Source organism: Phaethon lepturus, unplaced genomic scaffold, assembly GCF_000687285.1.
Source record: "Phaethon lepturus isolate BGI_N335 unplaced genomic scaffold, ASM68728v1 scaffold435, whole genome shotgun sequence".
NCBI lineage: Eukaryota > Metazoa > Chordata > Aves > Phaethontiformes > Phaethontidae > Phaethon > Phaethon lepturus.
Window position 1 is genome coordinate 19,437 of NW_010539659.1, and position 21,023 is coordinate 40,459.

General features: G+C 42.5%; 1 protein-coding gene across 1 annotated transcript in view; it reads right to left on the reverse strand.

Annotated features, from left to right (window-relative positions):
- Positions 1-8,190: 8,190 nt before the first annotated feature.
- Positions 8,191-21,023, reverse strand: part of LOC104620839 (rap guanine nucleotide exchange factor 5-like) — a gene marked incomplete at both ends in the record, with an annotated part of 39,121 nt that continues 26,288 nt past the window's right edge. The window contains 3 exons of the mRNA XM_010287165.1: positions 8,191-8,316; positions 14,830-14,903; positions 15,786-15,853. Coding sequence (XP_010285467.1) covers positions 8,191-8,316; positions 14,830-14,903; positions 15,786-15,853 — 268 coding nt within the window. The remainder of the gene's footprint in view (positions 8,317-14,829; positions 14,904-15,785; positions 15,854-21,023) is intronic.

The window sequence follows — 21,023 nt, forward strand, 5'->3', positions numbered from 1 at the left end:
TCAATTCCAAGAGAAAAGCCTAGTAAAACAGTGAATGACTTAAAAGAACTGCACTGCTGAAAGGTGAAGGACAAAATTACTTCTGAATTTCAGAAACTGCTTGGAATTTCTCACATAAGTTTGCATGCTACCTTATTCAAAGCATTATCAACTTTTCTTTTTAATTTCATCGAATTTAGGTAGCAAATTCCCTAACTTGACAGAGAGATCCAGGCACTTTTGTTATTCAGAGTTCCCAGGACAAGCATAGAAGTAACGGTAAGGATGTAAATGGCAGGATACATCCACTCTATTATCAGCATAACTGGAAGTTTATTGATGTCATAAATCAAAAAAATGGAGAAAAGAACATTCAGAATGTCATCAAATGTACTGATCATACAAAGAGAGGGACAGAACAGTAAATTTAAACCCAGAAAACATTAAAGCAGGTGCTTTGAATTCATAAACTAGTAATTTCTACTTCTCTAAAGGGAGAAAATGATAGATTAATTTTAAGTAAGCCTTTGGACAGTCTAGAAACATACGCAGGTAAGTGGTTCAGAATCTGGAGAGAAACACAGAAGCAGAGGACAGTGACAACCTGCAGACGAAAGCTTTCAGAGAGTTTCTCTGATTTCCCACATTGATAAATGGAGCAGAAGGCAGAACCAAGGAACTATGTTTTCAACGTTGGTGCTACCAGGAACTATGCAGTCCCTGTCTTTCACTGTCAGCAGCAGAGTAGCTCTCGCCATTCCCACCCCACATCCATATCCCCAAACCACAAGGGAAACTGATCCAGCTGGAAAATAACCCCACAAGAAAGGTGTATTTATTTTATTTTTCAGCTGCATTACTCCTTGTGTCTCTTCACAGAGCAGCACAATGTGGGGCAGCCCGAGGCTGGGGACAAGCAGTCGGGGCAGGGATGCTGCCGACGGCACAGTCACGGAAGCGATGCCCGAGGACCCAACGACTGCGAAGTGACTGCAACTGCTTGGCTTTGCCTCAGCTATGCTCAGGTTTTTAAAAAATACCCCCCTGGCCCTCAGCAGTTCAAAGTCCAACCCAATTCCAACTTGCTGGGATCCCCAAGCCACCTCTCAAGGGTCTCAAAGCAATTAATCAACATTCATTAACTACCACAGGTTTTATAGCACCCCTTCAAGGTCCTACATGTTTAACACTCCATTTTATATCTGGGTAAACAAAGGTGCAGAGAAGTGACAGGACTTGAAGAAGGTTACATATTAAATAACCAATGGAGTCAAAAATAAAAATTCAATGTTCTGGCTCCCAGATTTATGTTTTAGCCTGCTAAATACCACATGCCCTTTTTACCCCTTTCAGCCCAGTAGCTAAAGTATTGTCCCATAAAAGAATGAGTCACTGTTCCACACCAAAGAAAGCCCAGCAGGCAAAATGTGTATGTGGAATTTCCTTCTATACAAAGTAGTTCAATGTTTCAGAATAAATCAAAGAGGAGCAAATTAGGCTTTCTTTTCTTTTAAACACTAGGCTGAGCATCTGGAGGAAAGAAAGTATTATGGGAATATATAACTTGACTCACAGAAAAAAGAGTGAGCTTCCCACTCAACATGTTCCTATACTGTGCTCACAACACATCATGTGCATACAAGCATGACTCCTCTCCAGTGCTTCATTTTTACTGAAGAAGGACCATATCACCTCACTGCTATTTTGCACACCTGGCAAGAGGGCATTCTCCTCCAAAACTCTGGCCATGTTAAATGGGCTCAACAAAAGGAACAGTAAGCCCTCTTAAAACTATAGAGTAAATAAAAATACTCTTCTTATTAACAAAAGGGTTGCAAAAGACTGAAACAAAGCTTTTCCTGGCAGCCAAATGATCCCAGTCCTACATCTGAGCAGGAGGATCCTTATCTCTGGCAAACTTCTTCCATTTCAAAAAGATGCCTGTGCCTGTTCTGCACTGAAAAAAATCCTAGGGCCTGCAGAAGTCTTTTCTTCACAGAAGATAAAGAGTTTGGCTTGTGAAGAACAGGTGATCACCTGAGGCTATGCATTCATTCCAGCAGATGAAAAATTGACCGTCTGGAATAGGACGCTCTCTCCAGAACATGACAGAACTAGATTCAAGTCCCTGTTCCTCCTGATTCAGACCAGAGACTTGAACTTCAGGTTACCTCCACAACAAGCATGTACCTACCTCTTCATTACTTACTCTTACTCAACACGTCAACACAGAGCTATAAACTGACAGCCTCACTCATATACTAACTTTTTTTCTTGGCTTGTAGATGAAGACTAAGTCAAAATTGCAAACTATCATCTTAGCCTGGTACAGCTCTCTCTGCTAACGCCGGCGTATCTAAGAGGTAGGAAGGGAAATAGCAAACTCCTGTGCTGACATGCTAAATCTGTTCTGTTTCAATGACTTCAGATATCTATACCATCTCATGGCTACTCAAGCCATGAAAGTTTCTGCAAAAACTTTTACTGTGCTCTGGATGTTATGTCCACTTGATCCACATTCTGCAAGAGATGCAGAATAGCCTCCAAAAGCCAAAAGCAGTAAATCTGCACTTAAGCTACCCAATATATCTGGCCCAGCTAGAACAGTTACAACAAAAGCAGTAACAAGGTTTTTTTTTTTTAAATTAAAGCACAGATTTCAGTCACTGACTGCACTGAGACATCATTTGACATCATTGTATTGAAGAGTATTTTTCCTTCAGAGCCCTGATCGCTGACCATCAATTCAACAGTACATCAGGACAAGGCCATGGCTTTGTTAAGTTAAGAAAAACTGCAGCTCTGGACACGTCCTGATGTTCATTCTTGTCTCTTTGCAGGCGTCCAGCTGGACAGGTAGCTGCACCCTAAAATATCCTTGATGTGTCATGGCTGGAATTTCCTCAAGAAATTCCTCGGTCGTGAGTAATCTATACAACCCGAGGGTCTAAATCGTTAATCTTCTTTTGTAAGTCTTTTAACAGCTTCAGCCCAGCCACTAACCTGCTTCAATGAGCGAATAATCTGTCTTCTTAATGAGACCACTGATTACAAAAGTTAGCACTCAGTAAATTAACAAAACTGTTCTTCAGTATCTGTTGTCCTTCTGAAAACTTACCTGCTCCCTAGAATATAACTCTTTCATCTTAAACTGGCTAAGCCACAGAATCAATACATTCAAGCTGTATGTACTCACACACTTTTAAACAGTATGTAACTAATTAATATATTCATTAAACTGTAAAGGGATTACAACGCAGATTTAGGAAACATTCCCTTCCCCACTGATGCACGGAAGTACTAGAAGAGCCCCAGCCTAGAATATAATTTATATAGTTGAAGAAATTAATTCCTATTCTTTAGTTCTCTAATGAATACATTACAGAATTTTAAATTTCCTTTGAACATCAGCATCAATTGGTAGAAAGCTTATTCAGTTGACCTGATGATGATAATATTATAATCTAAAGAATATTTTCCTCATGTTGATGAGGTGAAAAACACTTTTACAATTTTACTAAGACAACAACACTATAAACAGACATGATTTTCTTAATCAGTGCAACGCTTCATTGAAATAATAACTGGAAATACTGTACAAACAGTATCACATCTGTTACAAAGGCATTATTTAATTGAGCCTGTAGTTGCTTAAAAGAGTTCCAAAAAATATGTTTTAGTGCAAATGTGCCTCAAATGCATCTCAAATGTATGCTTGAGCAAAAAAAGCTGTGATAAATTACTTCAAATGGCTTTATGTACAGAGCTTGCTTTCTATATTATAATTAACGCTAACAGCAAGCAAACTTCTCAAAAAAGCAGGCTCATTTTAGAGCTCAATATTCCCATACAGATTTTTCATCTATTTTCTGTCAAAGCAATTGTTTTAAAGGAATGAAATATTTAAATAACATAAAAATACAAATATTCAATTTTACATTTCCCTAGGCTTATGAATGTGCTTTGCATGTAATGATAAAATTAGAACTGGAAGCTTGCATAGTTATTTTTACTCTAGCCCACATCTGGTATTAGAATAATTTCTGTGCATTTTAGACAACCATTTAATTTTATTTATTTATCAATACATTGAATCTCATTGTAGGAATGCAACAGCACAGAGAAGCAGCTTACCTGCCTATTTAGAAACTTATTCACTACTATTTACTTTCTACTCATTAGCAAACTGATGTTTTAGGAAACCTAACACATAGGGTAGGTTCAGTCCTTTAAATTAAGAACCTTATTCTAACACATTAGCAAGTGGGAGTGAGGGAAAAAAAAAATCACTATAATTTAGTTGTTTTTTCCTCTGCAAGTCTGTGAGCACCATTACAGTTAGAGCACTTTGCAAACATTATATTCACCAGAGAGGAAGCTGGCACTGTGCGCTACAGAAGAACACTAATTCCAATATACCAGTCTAACCTGATCACAGCAAGCTTGCGGTGCCAAAAACAAATAAGCAGCTCATACATCATAGAGTTTTAGTACAAAACTTTTTAAATTATAGGACTTTTTCAGCACACTTTTTTATCCAGACCATAAATCTAAAAAGAAAGGATAGCATACCAGAAACCTGAAACAAAAGCGGTATGGACTTTCCAACTTGGGTACTTAAAGTATGAAGTAAAAATGTATGTGCGCACAAAATCATCACATACATATATACACACACCCCAATTTTACACCCTCCAGAGCACATTCAAACTGAAGGAATCCCTTCTCTCTCCCACTAGGGTTCCAAACCGAGCTCTCCTCCAGTGAACCACCCAGCTGTCACGTTTTCCCTCTTCCAGACCATTTGCTTTCTCTGAGAAAAAAAAAATTATATTTCACCTCCTTCTGAACCAGCGACTCAAACCAATCCATGCTTCACCTGCCCAGGGCCACAGACCTCCAACACCACACCTTGAAGAATACCTTTAGGTACTTTATCTGCCCAAAAACATCTGGAAGACCAGATCCTTGTTATCTGCCTTTCCTACGTGAGTCACAAAGTTCTGTCCTCAAACTCGGATGAAGATGGTGATTATTTATTTGAATGACAGGAGGGCTCACCAGTCCTCCTCGCAGCCTAGCTACCCATGGCGCTCCACATCCCATTCACTGTACAGGAAGAAAGTTACTGGGGTCATTGGGTACCAAATTCTTCAGTTAGGCCGAGAGCTCTTCCTTCTTCAAAGAAAAGTACAAGAGTCAGCAAAGCCCCATCATACTACATTTGTGTTTGCTGTTAATGCTGGAAAACCATGCGAGGTTGTACTCGTCTGAAGGGGTGTGCCTTAGAAACACGGTGGGTAGCATCAGAGCAGCCCCAACTCCATTTCCCATCACGTGCGTGGGACGGAGTACGCAGGGAGGAATTACGCATACGCACAATTCTAACCCTGCGTTCAAGTTGCGGGTTTTTTTGCGTATTCCTAGAGGAGAACAAACCAGAACTCTGCTTTGGGAAAAAATTCCCCCTTGGCCATCTTGGAAAGAGCAGCTTTACATCTAGGCGGGTTACAAACCCCCCAGCCTGGAACGGCGACGCTGCCCAGGGCTGGCTGCGACACACAGCCCTGTGTCCTGCAAACCAGCAGCAACTTCTGCTTCCAGATGGGCTGCCTGGAGGCCAGCCCGGCCCGCCGGCTCTCCAAAGGCGAGGAGAGGAGCCTGGCTGGCTGTTCCGGACTCTCATTTACAGACCGAACGCCGTCCCTTTGAGGAAGGCAGATCATCCGTGAAAGCGCAGTTTGAGCTCCCCAGGAGGGAGAGCCAGTGAAAGCCTCGGCGCAGGGACCCTTCTTGAGAAACGAGGGTCCTGCGAAGAACAGGCAGAGCCGCTCCATTTTACTGCCTACATCGAGTGCCCTTTACCCTGTGTTTCTAAGAAAGTAATGTAAGAGTAACCTATGCTTTTAAAAGTAATACAAAGGAAACCAGACAGATGGGCATGCTACACATCCTTCTGTAAGGACACCACACCCTGAGCATGTTCCTCTAACATTTACGACGAGCAGAAGGGACTGGGCAGTAAGCCAGCGCCAATGAATCCGCCATCGCTTCTGCAGCAGCAGGGTGAGACGGGAAGGTCTGAAAGCCCGCACCCGAGCGGTGCTCACTACCACCCAGCCCGCTGCTTCTCTCCGTGGAGAGGGCACAGCTGCCCGGGGCGGGGAGCTCTGCCCAGCCAGCCCAACCCCGCCAGCTGCACGTGCGCCAGGGCAGCTCTCGGACCACACGGGAGGAAGGGAGGGAGAGGAAGGGATGGAAGCTCACATCTTCCTGAACGTATGTGACCCAGCGCCCCCACCGCAGCAAAGCATGTTGGTTTTTTTTTCCCAGCTAAAGGAAAGTACCCGAGTCAGCTCAACTGAGGACCCTGCGACAGACCTTGCCCGTGTTCGGTAACGCCTTCTTGGTGACTATTCCTAAGGAAATCATTAGGCTGGCTGGGGGCTTAGCAAACAGACCCACACCGAGGACTGCAAGACTCACAGCTGGGCACGGGCTGCCGGGGCTGTCGGGCACAGCCACATCACCTCCCACCCGACAACCGGCACCGTGCAGAACGAGGCTGGGGGAGCACACCGTAACTCGGCATTGCCAGCACCAGCTGTCAGACGCTCCCCTCCCAGAAATAAAGGGCACACGAGGAACGACCTGTGCTTCTGCATTCTCCCAGGTGACATTTCTCTTTCCTGCCACCTCCTAGGTCTAAAGGCACATCCTTGCCCGCGGGCAGTTAACCGCCGCGCTACGCCGCTCAGCATGGGTACGAGCAGCTTGCTTCTGAACTGAAGTCACTCATCTCCTAAATAGCAGCAATTGCTAAGTACCATACTTTTCAAAGGAGAAGAAAAGCTGAGCACTTCTTTCCTTTCCATTTTTGGAACTGCGCTGTGATCTGTGCAGCTACAGAGCTGCAGCTGACACCACATCGCCCTGTGCAATGGCTGGAGTAAGCAGCAAAAATACCCACCGAATTTCTGGAGTATCAGTCCCAGCATTCCCCTCTACCCTGTGCCCACAGCATCTGTAATCTTGCTTCCAAATCCTGAAACACAATTAGAAACCTTCCCTGGCTTCAAATCTTCTTTACTTAAGCACCTAAACTTTTAATTGCGCTTTGCTGATATGGTTTAAAGATATAAGGAAATTCTGCCAGATATCCATGGCTAGTGGATCAGCTGAGGAACAATTCAAGCTCAGGGATTTGAGCCTGGCTAATTATCCTCCTCCCTCGTGCACACCTACTGATACAATTACATATTTAACTACACCAGCCTAGACCTTATACGCTGCCGAACAGAACAGCATGAAAGTCTGAAATAAGATTTCATCTTTCTCTTTTCCTTTGTGCAGGCTTACTTCAGTAGGAATGAGCCTGCAGATGAGCTGAAAAGTATTTCTTTTCTAAAGCACATGCCTTTTTTCTACTGTCCAGTGAGCAGAAAATGGAATAAATTACATATACATTAGAGCAAGACACACAAGGACTAGATGGGATTTTTGTTGTTTCTTGCAGTTATTATCCTGGGCACCTTTAGATGAATATGCAATCAAAATAGAAATCTTTACCAGGAGAGCAAAATTAGGATACATTGTGCTATCAGCAGAGCAGTCAAGTTTTAGTGCATTTTCAATCCAGTTATTAACATCTGAATAAGTGCTTTCAGAAGCAATAAACAGAACGCTGCTTTCTTCAGTGTAACTTCTGGTTGAAAACACATTTTTTAAAGAAACTGCTGAATTCCCTACCCAGACCATTCTTTTTAATTCACACTGAAAAGCTCTAGACAATGCTTGCATCCAAATATACCAGCAGCAAAGTAATTTTCTATAAGACAATTTAAAGTAAGTACTTTAAGCACGCATATACCTTACACGTTATTTAAATACACCCTAAAATCCAAATATTTCACAATCATTTACAACAATTTGGTAGAAAGCATCCTGAAATCATCTGCTACTTCCTATCTGTGTAAGATATTGGTAACAGTAACTGACAGTTAATGACAACATAATAATTTAAGTGTGTTGACGATTATTGAACTGAACACACCTCAGAGAAATGTAAATGCCAGAGCAGAGCAGCGACAGCCCCATGACTAATGTGTGCCCCGGATTCTGACCATCAGCTTTGCTAGTTCAGTTTTGTGGCCGCAATCTTCCTCCCCTACCAGAAAGAAACAAAAAAAACCCAAACAAGAAACGTCTTACTTGTTCTGCCTTCTCCGGGGGTTTTCTATCCGCCTGCAAAAACTGGCAGTTTTCTCTCGCCAGCTTCTGGACCAGCTCAATCCGTCCGATGTCATCTCTTCCCTGAAGCTTGCACAAAACCCCTGCCTTAAGGGTGGGAGAAAGAGCAAACAGATACTTAAATCCACAATCCCAGGACATGACACCGCCACAAATTTCAACCTTATAAGGAACGCATCTGTTTTCTCATATTTGCGGTGCTTCGGTGCCGCTTGCTGAACACAAACAAGTTGCTGCTTCCTGGGAAACAACTGGAGAGGAGCTGAGGCACATCTGAATCTCCAAATGTATCTACTTTGGAGGAACGAAGGCAGAGCTAACTAAGTCAACCGCTCCTCTGCGTGTGACTATCAGATACGCTGTGTTTTATTTGTTCCTGTCAGCCTGTTTCCTGTTACATAAGAGAACAAGAGCAAGAGGTTAAAAACTCATGGGAAAGTTAGCCAGGAACAGCCCTGGAAAAAGAATGAAGCACAACACAAGGCACTCCTAAAAATAACAGGCTACAACTCCCTCTGCTCCCACTCCAACCATTTTTCACGTATGCAAGCCTCCAGCATTAAAAGACAGTTGTGCCGCATTTATTTATTCTGTAAATAGCAAATCAATTCCTCCTGATTTTGTTTAGGGAAGAAAATAAGTTCTGCTTTAAAAACTACGTTAGAACTATTTTTTTGGATAATATTCTGCCAGTTATTCAAGTTTTGCCGATAGCGTTTCGTCAAAACATTCAGCACTTTATAAAACTGGTTGTTTTATAAAAATGCCACATAGATATACATAAAGACGGACACATGCATCCACACAGGCATACCAGACACGTCACAAAGTTAGCTGATGAGGGCTGAATCAAAGCCTGCAAAGTCAGCGGCTAATATCACTGTTCATGGCTTGGTCATGGATATAGCCTCTGTGGAACTGAGACCTGGCTCGATGATACTGCTTGGCTTTTATTTGCCCAGATGTTTCCTGATGGGGAACATGGGCCAGGCATGTGGCGTGGCTATGGTATTGCGATCTGACTTTAAAGGCAATCTGCAAATCAACCTTTTTTCCCCACTTCCTCCACGCTTTTCTTTCTGCTGTTCATCCTGAGTTTTACTGAATCAGTATGTACTCCAAAACTCATAAAAGATCTTATGAGTTGGGACCAAAAGCCAGGGATGCTCTGACCACTAACCCATAGTGCCATGCAGGCTCCATTCCTTTGGCCTTGAGAAACTCCTGCCCATGACAGCTGAAGGCATGAAAGTGCCCACCCAAACCATCCTACAGTCTGCTGTTTCTACAAGGAAGAGGGTTAAGGTTTCTTCAGCTGACGAGGGTAAAAAATCCATTTTCTGAATAAGTGCTTTAACACTGGTGGAAAAAAAATAGGTTCCATGACCAAGTCCAAAGAGTCATCCTTACTGAATTACTTCAAAGAAATTTTTATACGCCTACATTCCTCCAGTCTGGCTGAAGGCATCTCCTCCCAAGTCTGCATCAGGCACTTGTGCTCTGGAGAAGGAAAGAATTTCAGATACAGCCTGTGCTTTGCTTAGTCCATGCTTAGTCCCCCCTCCCCAGGAACCCAGCTTTCCCACATAAGGAACCTACGCGCTACTTTGAAAGTCAGAAATCCACTGAGAAAATAAGCAATAGCAGCGCCTAAACTGAAGGTCCTTACATCTTCTATGAGATTAGTTCAGTATCTTCTAAATAGAGGACACATTTATAAACCAGTTCTGACACACCGTTAAAACCTGCAGATCAGGAGTGAGACTGATTTTATCAAATGTGGAAGAATATACTGCACTAGTTTTTCAGACTCATTTAATCAATAGAGAAAAAGAGGTATTTGAGAATTTTTTTTTTTACTCCGCAGTAGACATTTAAAAATGGTCAGATGAGCTGATTCCTAAGATTCTCCTCTTTTTTCCTGTAATTTACACAGGGAACCTAGGCAATCATCACAGACTTGGCTGAGGTCTGATGTCTGCACTTCACAACACTTTGATGGCCTGGGGACAGCAACTAGAGCCAAAGCTGCTTACTTCATGGCTTTGGGATGCTTCTAGCAGGGAGTATAACATCTGTGTGCTGTAATCCCCCCAGGCTTGTAGGCTAAGGTCAACTCCAAATGTTATGACCTATTAAGGGTTTGGGGCTATAAAGATGTGTGTAAGGCACTTCTCACACCTTCATGTTGCGCCCAGACAAGTCAGGCCATGACCTATGAGTGCATAGGTGGTTACGAGTCCCCGTACTTCAAGTGTCAGATGGACACAACAGAAATGCAGTGTTCACTCTGCTGAACAAATATTTATTGATCTTCAGTGTATGAAGCAAAGTCCAATGGTTAAAACCACTTATGTGAAGATGAGAAAGGGCAACTTCACTTTTGGGGTAACAGTTAGCTTCAGTATGTTCAAGTAGAAGAAACATCCCAGAGAAGGACAACCTTTTGAACACACGGGCCTCTCTCTCTTTCACCCCTTGCCTTCTGCCTGTGTCCAGATAGAGCATATTATTGCTTTCTGCATGGATGAGCACCCCAGGGAAGAAGTAGCTCTAGATACAAGCCTGTTAGCCCTTCCACAAATATGGTCTGTATTCAGAGTGGCAATTTCATTAAAGAATCCTATCGTCCTGTTTTAAACAACCACCAGGAAGAAACCTTACATTTTAACATGTTCCCTCCTTCCCCAGCTATGCTTTAATTTAAAGAATTGCAGGGAACATCAAAAATGTATTTATTTTATTTGGTTTCCAAAGGATAAAAGGTCAACTAAAAAATTTTGGGGAGTGCTAAGGTATTATTAAGTTAATTGTACATGCTTGGCTCTGGGAGTAAACAATGTACTTGAAATACAGAAGGCTAAACATGCTTTTTCATAATTAAGAAGAAAAATATTAATCCCTCACTTTTAATTCTGATTTCCTCAATTATGCTGATTTTCCACTATAAATCTTTCTGCTAAATATTTATAAGAAAGCATTCAGGTCAACTAATTAATTAATTGATGACAGTCTCTAACAGCTGGTTGGGAAGATGTTGATAGAGTCTCCTATTACTGGTCATTTTCACTTGTCAATATAAATTTAATTTTCAAGCAGTATCTTTGAAGCTCTTTGTTAGACGAAAGGGTAAAGGCAAGCAAAGCGCAATTTCGATTTCTACTTTGTGCAGGCACACAGCCTACAACATCCTGCACGCCCAAATGTTGGTGCTTAGTCCTCTAATTCATGTACACCAACACAGATACAAGTACTAACTTATGTGAAGATGAAAATCACAAAGTTGCATATTTTAACTGGCTTTAATTTCATGAATGATAAAAGAACGTAGGAGCTTTATATTAAGGCTTTAGTGCCATTCACGGAACAAAATTACTATAATTAAAGGTGTTTATACAATATTTGAAATTAAATAAAAACACTTTATGGGAAGGAAAGTAAATTAGTCACTACTGAGGCTGGAAAAGCAAAGATGCTGACAACACATTTTCTGTTTTAGCACATCCATTGGAAAATATTCCCTCTGCAAAGGCCATGAATGATTATGCTAGCAGTGACACAGAGGTGAATTAAGACAGCCCTAGGCAGACAGGATGGGTTTTTTTATTTACATTATTTACATTGTTTACAGCATGCTTGCTTTTAAAAAATGCCTGTACTGATTTTTTCCACACTGCTACCAGTTCTGTCAACTAACTTCAATGTAAGTCAAGCCTCCATCCCGCAGCGGTGGTTAGAGCAGGCACAACACCCTTCAACTCTGCTAACAGAAGAGGTTTGTGGTGGTTTGTTTTTTTCCCACTGCACCTCTGTCTCCTTCTGTGTCTGGTGAAAACGACGTAATTATTACAGGCTTCACCTTTGATCAACCCAAAAACACTGCCTCAAAAGGTCATTTGCTTTGCTTCAGTCACATTAGTCTCACTAAAGTGGAAAAAAAAATCATTCACACTCTCAAACCAAACTGTATTTGGTGTTCGCAGGATGTCGTTTTTATGGCACTGACAAACAAGTTGGAGCAACAGCTGCTTCGATAATGCTTCCGCTCTCCTCCCAGTTGGGCACTTGAACACTTTTGTTAACCGCTCACTTAATAATTGTTTAATTTTAAATGTGTTTCAAATTCTTTCAAATTTTAGAAGCTGGTTTCCAGCCAAATAAAAGCTAAGCGAATCAATATCCAATAATAAATTCTAATAGGTTTTTATAATCTACCCATGTAATCTTATTAGCTGGCTACTTAGGAGCTTTGAGCACACATGTCGTAGTCTTTCTTTTTACATCTCTGACATAAAATGTGAACAAACATTTTAAAATAATAATAATAAATACAACAATCAAGTAGAACTAAGCATATATGAAACACAGACAAAAAAACCCCCACAAAACAGAAAGACAGATTTTTTGTACAGTGAGGTCACTATTTCTGCTTGGGTCTTTTCTATAGCTCTGTAATGCACACCTGAGCTCTAGAAGACTGAACCTCAACCCCACACTCATGCGAATTAGGGATCAAAGTCAGGTAACAAAATTTTCACACATTAGGGCTCCTACTACACTTTTTTTAATAGATTTGAAACTGTGTGCAATTCCATTTCCCAACATCTTGCTTGAGCATGACTCTGATGACTACGCGAGCAAAGCCCAGATACACGCTGACGCAGTGGGCATATCAGCACGGTCCCCAACTCCTCTGCCTGCACTCTCCAGGTGTCTGCTATGGCCCAGGTCTGCTACTGGAGCTGCCTAAAGCCCCTCCTGGGCTCACTGTGGTCAAGACAGCCCCTACCTTTAGAAAAATATAGGTACTGCAACCCCGGCTACATGGCTTGTACCCCTTCAGCTAGGCTTGCTCACAGACATCAGTGCAGATCCTGTCTTTCTCACACACAGCTTTCTAGCGGGCAAGGTGTTAGGAGATAAATCAGAAACAGGAACTGCAAGTAGCATATCTAAGAAGGAGCAAAGGTGGCAACTGGGGTGAAACATATGATTGTCAAGAGGAATAGAAGAAAAAAACAATGAAGACTGGGAGAAATCAATTTTAAATGAAAAGCAAAAATACAATAACAATTATAGTTAGACTTGCGCAGTTTGAATGCATTAACTGAATGACTGAACGAACAGGAGATCAATCAAAAAAGATTCACAGAATAAAAAAAGGTAAGCAATTCCACAAGAAAATACTCTAAAATGCATATAAGTTTCTTCTCAGTAATATTTAGAAGTATGCTTTGGTTGTAAATGAGAAGTTAGAGTTAGAGAAGGAAAGAAAAAGGATGTTGCTTACACTCGAGTGACTAATAAGTATCCTAATTTCATTGCATGTCTACTTACAGTGATTAAAAGTCAATCAAAATGTCACATGCCTTTGCCTCTTAAAACACATCTCATTTTATTTTCACATCTGGTACATGCATTAATAGATTTGAAACTGTGTGCAATTCCATTTCCCAACATCTTGCTTGAGCATGACTCTGATGACTACGCGAGCAAAGCCCAGATACACGCTGACGCAGTGGGCATATCAGCACGGTCCCCAACTCCTCTGCCTGCACTCTCCAGGTGTCTGCTATGGCCCAGGTCTGCTACTGGAGCTGCCTAAAGCCCCTCCTGGGCTCACTGTGGTCAAGACAGCCCCTACCTTTAGAAAAATATAGGTACTGCAACCCCGGCTACATGGCTTGTACCCCTTCAGCTAGGCTTGCTCACAGACATCAGTGCAGATCCTGTCTTTCTCACACACAGCTTTCTAGTGGGCAAGGTGTTAGGAGATAAATCAGAAACAGGAACTGCAAGTAGCATATCTAAGAAGGAGCAAAGGTGGCAACTGGGGTGAAACATATGATTGTCAAGAGGAATAGAAGAAAAAAACAATGAAGACTGGGAGAAATCAATTTTAAATGAAAAGCAAAAATACAATAACAATTATAGTTAGACTTGCGCAGTTTGAATGCATGAACTGAATGACTGAATGAACAGAAGATCAATCAAAAAAGATTCACAGAATAAAAAAAGGTAAGCAATTCCACAAGAAAATACTCTAAAATGCATATAAGTTTCTTCTCAGTAATATTTAGAAGTATGCTTTGGTTGTAAATGAGAAGTTAGAGTTAGAGAAGGAAAGAAAAAGGATGTTGCTTACACTCGAGTGACTAATAAGTATCCTAATTTCATTGCATGTCTACTTACAGTGATTAAAAGTCAATCAAAATGTCACATGCCTTTGCCTCTTAAAACACATCTCATTTTATTTTCACATCTGGTACATGCATTAATAGATTTGAAACTGTGTGCAATTCCATTTCTCAACATCTTATATGCACGTTGCGTATGCTGGTATGGTATATGCTCAATATTATCTAAAGAGAGCAGAGAGACAGTTGAAGAACGCTGTCCAATTGCAACATCATGGCATTAATTCCCAGAATAATCATCAATCTTATTCTAAATAGTCACATAAGACAAGATCCAGCAGATTTTCTCCTTGCTACAGGCTCCCTGTGCAGAAAAATCCATTTCCCAGAGCTATTCAAAGCAAATCCTTCAACTTGTAGATCCGAAAAAGTCCCCGAGATGGCATTAATCTTACACATTTACCTGAGTATCAGAGGTATCCTTGAGCTCTTCTAGTCCTTTTATTTCATGACTGTTTTCTTCATTTTGATTAATTGCTAAAATAAGAAAGAGGGAATGTATTAGAAGCAGGCAGGTTCACATAACAAGATGCAGCAAAGCAGCATGGACCAGTTTAGATCAAACAGGAAGACCATTCAAGAAACCTCATTCCAAGTTTCGCTTTCTAGTTAACTCCTCAAGTGGTTTTGGACAAATCCTGTACAGTACACTTTATTTTTCCCAGGCAGTAAAATGCAGTACTAAATAGTTATATTCCTGCTTCTGTTAGTCCTGGTAAAACGGTGACATTTAAAGAAACTCCACTTTTCCATACGTTATAAAAAGACCTAGTGACTCATGAAGAATAAAAAATCAGATATCCCTTTATTTTCATTATATTGCAGAGGGTGAATTCAGACTAAACAAAATAAGCAGATTTATCCCTCATCTCAGCCTTGGAAAATTCTTTGTAAGCAAGTTGATCTCAATCTTAACAACCACCACCACTATCCCTGAAATTAATCTCCACAAATAAATGGTAGCATAAGATGATCTACTGAAGGTTATTTGCTGCTGGCACAATAAGAGAAACCAGTAACTTACCTCAATTAACACTGCTTAAAACCAGTGAGCTTTGCCAGACTTTAGAGAAAAAAAGGTTTGGATCAAACATGTAAGCCCTGGATGTGTCTACATCAGAGTTATCAGTTTACCCAGCTGAAGAAACAAGGACTGCTTTTGAAGCGACACATCAGACTTCCATTTGGAAACAGCTCTATCTGTAGGTAGCTTTACTAGCTACAGTCCAAGGCACCCTCCCAGTCAACATGCCCACCCGCTCTGTTTTAACGGGACATGAAGCCCTCAGCCATTCTGAAATGTGACACATGGCAGGTTAGGCAGGACAGACCCGATGAAACACGTGAGAAGTGACTTACAAGCACCATACTCAAGTATCGTTGGACTCGTGTACACATTGAATGATTTGCCAGTGTAGCCATAGCAGCTGTGACAACAAAAGCATCCTTGACGCGGGAGAGCTGGCAAACCCATTTCCTGAACAACGCCAGGCACATGGCTCTGATGGATGGGCCGGAGCATTCAGCTTGTGTGCTTCCTCCCGTCCACCTCCTCTCTCCTTCACCCCTGGGTACCTGAGCTGGTCATCAGGCTGTATCAGAACAGCCACAGCTCATAGCACTGTGTCTTAAGACAAGTATCACCAGTCCCATTTTGTCTTAAAACTATGTCTGTGAGCTGAGGCAGCCCAGGATTTGATTTACAAGCAGATCATCTGTAGAGGTAGCAGTACTACCTTCATCAGCCACCTTCACCTAAGCTCTCCTCAACCTTTAGACGTACAACCAGGTTCCCACAGCTGAGCTGATACATGTAACGTGAGCCATGAGATCTGACTTAGTGTGTCTGCATGGGTGCTCTGGGTCTGCTGCAGACAAAAATCAGTCTAACCTTTAGACAGCATCCAGCAATTTAGAAGTAGCTTTAGACTGTTCTTGACCTCTAAAATAAAGCATACAGATTTATTTTCTTTTTACTGCAGGATTCCTGCTTAATTCTTCTTTCTTCCCCCCACAGTTAAGCTATCCAAAAAAAAAAAAAAGGTAATAAAAATGTAATTGTAAAAGGCAAAAAAAAGTAATTTTGTCAATACAGTTTATTCAGGGATCTTCTTTAATCCATTATCAAAGGAAAACAGAGTCAAAGGAAAACAGAGGTCTGGTATAAATCTTCACTAGTGGGTTTGCTGACACCACTTTACCAGCCAACCTCTGAAATGCAAGGTGAATGCTGAAAATACAGGGTCAACCTACAGCTGTAACAGAAAGCACGTGTAATGGGGGCTCTACCCCAGCAGCATTTAAAGCTAGGCAAAATGAAATCATGTTTGGGACATTGTGGCCTTTGCCCACCCCAGCTTGGAAAAGTAATGACCCAATGAAGCAGTAACCAGAGTGACAGCCTCAACAGCCCTGTGTGGCCACTGCTTTCCTGGTTTGGGGCAGGGTTTCCCAAGGCAACCTTCTCTGTCTGACCGGGCGAGGGGCTCTGTGCAGCCCCTTCCCTTGTTGACCCACCTCCCAGCCTTCCTCACCAAGAGCTGCCTCGTCCTCGTGCACACTTCCACGCGTGCGTGACCCCGTTCTACTGCTGCGGGGGGCACAAAGCATTCAGGACATCCATTTGCCGAATGGTAGAGCAACAGGCATAAGCTGGGAACATTGCAATGCCAGAAGGCATTAACAAATGCTAAAAAATGGTTGTTTGAGCTACTGCAAATTGCTGAAGTCTGTGGCTGCATCAGCAGAAACATAACATTTCCCCAACTCTCCTGTCAATTTTCTGATTTCGTCTAAAATCAATTTGCTGTAGCCACTGATGGGCAAAATATCCCCTCAGACATTGGCTATTAATCATGGCATTTAAAGGAGTGGCACCTTGCTAGTAACAAGACCGTGGGTCCGGGTTTAAGTGATTTACATTGATCCAGCCAGCTTTTCCAACAAGCCTGAGCAGATGGGCGCCCTGCAAACAGCTGTGCCAGGGGAAAAGGTTAGTGGCTGCCAACTGGCTTCTTGTCACCGGCCTCTCTTGCACATGTCTCCTTCCCTGCCCGATGCCAGGGCAAGCACCCTAGACCATCTTCAACCAAAGCAAACAGGAGGACCTTCAAGGAGCAGCACGCTGTTGCTAACCTGACTGGGCTGGCAGATTAGCAAGGGGACGGTATCTGGCCGGGGAGCTACTGACAAGCAGCAAATATCCTGCGCTGAGCAGAGTAACATCTTTTACATAGCACAAAGGGAAAGACCACAACCCCAATAGATCCAGGTATCCTTGGGTGTTGAACAACGTCAGCATAAGCAATTGTAAAGCTGATGAGCAATGACCTCAGCTTAGACATACCTAAGTGAGCAGGTTGAAAAAAAAAGAAAACACACGAAGAAAAAGCTGGTTTTATCTGCAATTTCACAGCTCAACTCTAAAAAAGCTGAAAAAGTTCATAATCCAAACCCAGCTCTCCTTGGCTTCAGTGTTGTTTAAACTGTGTAAGGAATGTAGAAAAGAACCAGTAAATATTTTCTTAAAGGAAAAAAAAAAATCCCAGACCTCACACTGACGTTCTCGCAGCCCTCTTGGGAAAAAGGGAGCAGTCGGCCTCTTTTTCAAGAAATTTCCATCACAAACTTGATTTTTGTGTCCTCTCTGCCTCTTATCCAAACTCGCAAGAACCAGCCAGAATTTGAACCCTTTACCTATACCCAGGGGGCAATACTTACCATGTAATACATTTTTTTTTCCGTCACAAGAACATAGTCCCTTGAAGGCTTAAGTGGCTACATAGGCAAACAACAGCCTTTAATTATGTTTTCTTAATTTCTGTATGAAAATGTTACTGTGTGTTTTGCCTATAAAATACAGAAAAAACACAAATTTCTTAAAATATTCTAGTGTATTCAGAAATTTATGTTCACAGGGGTCATCACACACACAGAAGAAATCAATTGCTGTATTTCTATACACGGTGTGCCTCCTAACTCCGTAACAAGTCATAGACACCCCTTGAATTGGCCCAGGCACTGCCCTCATGGGGTCTTGTGCACGAAATACAAGTTCTGTCATAAAATATAAGAATCCAAGGATCATTTCCAACTTACTGTCAGTTGGCCGTTTATTTTTTTAATAAAAAGGCTTGATGTTGCAAATTCAACTGTAGGAAAAGTGAGGGGAAGGTTAGGGTGGGATGGGAAAGTACTTCCCAGGCGAGTGTTGATTCTGGGACAGTTCCCTGAAGTTGTAACGTGTACATACAAAAAAGTTGTGAACTTTGGAACTGGGCCAAACCCTTCCTTCTCCACCAGCATAAATTGGTCTTTTCTCCTTAATATGAATACTCCAGCACATTTCACAAAGCAGCAACACCAAGGAAAGGCAAAGTGACCTACATGACCTATATGTATCTATTTAAGGTCATATTTGGGTTCCGGCTTGAGATCTGTGACAGAAAAAACATGCAAACAAACATAGAGTGACCAATTCCGTTTCCTACCTGCAGCATTTCTCCTCCTCTGGAGGAGAGATCACCATGAATGAAAGCAAAATATATTAAAGGAGCATTAGCTTGCTAATGTGCAGTTCAAATGTGTCCATTTGCAAATAAGCCTAGGGAATTCAGGATGTTGGGTTTTTTATGGTCACTTAAGGACCACAAGGGCCATCATCTGGTCTGAGTTCCTTGTGTCCCCATGGACCAGAGCTGAGATTTTGCTCTCAGATTCTTTTATAAATGAATAGAGAATTCTTGTGGGGAAAAGCCTTGTCCTTTAGTAATCCCATTTCAGCTCATTAAATCATCAGAAAAAAATAACAAAGAAATAAGAAACAAAAGTAAATAATTTTGTACTAGCTACCTCAGCAGAATAAGCCATCACACGGGGGTGTGAAGGGAAAGGGAATGTAACCATCGCTCACGCCAGAACCGAGCACATCCTTTGTGTTGCCGTTACTGACCAGCAGTGCTCCCCCACTTTTACTGCCATGCTGCAAAGTTTAACATAGATTTAAGCCATGGGAAGGGATTTGTCTTCCCTGGCAGCACAGAGCGTCACAGGCATACCAAAGGGATGTCTTTAGCTAGACAGATTGGCATGCAGTCAGGGTCACAACAGCCACCTGCAGCACTCATGGACCTTCTCCTGCCTATGGAAGAATCCTGCCAAAGGTGCCAGGCTTACCTACAGAGCAGTGACCCCACGACACGCTGTTCTGCACAGCCCCAAACTGAAGGTAAATTTATTACGTTTCATGAGTAAGATTTTAAAAAGTCACATAACACAATGCACGTTATTTCATTTTAATAGTTTGTCTTATTCAAAATATCAGAATCTTTTACCCAACTGAAAGCGGAAAGGACAGTTAAAAAAATCCACCCATAAACCAACTCCTGGAACCTACAGCCTTGCAATCTTCCCAGAGGCTTTGCTGTATTGTGCTTTCTTCCTTTTCTGTAAATGAAGTTTCTTCTTTCTATCCCTTCTGGCTGCAGAGATAACCTTCACAACACAAACCAAGGCACTGTCGTCATTCTGCTGCCGCAGCCAGCCAGACTGGAACAATAACACCAGGAGAGGTGTGAACTTCCTCCCTTTGGCTTAATAGGGTGTTACCTTTGAAAGCTGATTATTTAAATGTTTAAGAGAGGACTGCCATCACAGTTAACCATTTTGCTGCTGAACAGCATGACGTAAGGGACGTCTGTCCATCCATAAGTGACTCGACAGGCAGCCTGTCTGGATGGCACCCACATGGCCATTCCAGGACAGAAAGCCAGCTTAGCTCCCCATCACTGCTGGCTGTCGTGTCCCCCGCCCCGTTCTTATATTCTTTCCCCGTACTACGATAAAGCGTTTGGGATGACTTCTAGCCTGGCTCAGTTTGGTGACCTGGGTGACAACTGACCCCCCAGGCAGCAGGTAGGGCAGGGGACAGGGCACCCCACAAGCCGGCGTTGCTGCCAGACCACTTCCGCCACACAGCTCCAGCTTCAGCCCTTGAGCTCGCTGTCAAGTCCAACTGCGGGACCAGGGCTGCCCGCCTGTCGGGGTGGGGACCCCAGAAACGTCTCGCCTGCACTGCCCGAGGCTGCTCCCAAGACCGAACTCGCTTGGCATGCTGCAAACCCTCAGGCGCAGCCCCAGGAGCAGCCCAGGCGTGCGGGATCCCAGCTGCGCAGACACCCAGGCTCACCCGGGCAGCCTGTGCCCAGGGCGAACGAGGCGTTCGCTGTCCCCACGGCTGCTCCAGAGGCACCTCTGCTCCCCGGACAAAGCTCGGTCACCCCTTAGGCTACGTGCCTCATGATTCAGTGACGCTCCTTCATTTCAGACGAGGACGTTCATTCATTATTTAGTGTTGTCCTTTAACCTGCTAACATCCTAGAACATCAAAACACTCTGCCCTTTGTAAGATTTCAATCCTTTCAGTACTATGTGATCAAAACGTATATCTGCATCTCTTTTTTTCCAGACAGTAAGCAAAAGGCACCTACGTGCCCTCTACAGATGGGAGACACACGCCACCTTGGAAGCGGTAAAGAGCCTACTTCTGAACAGAAGAACTTTGTTTATTTGATAAGCCAACAGATTTTCACCGTCTCA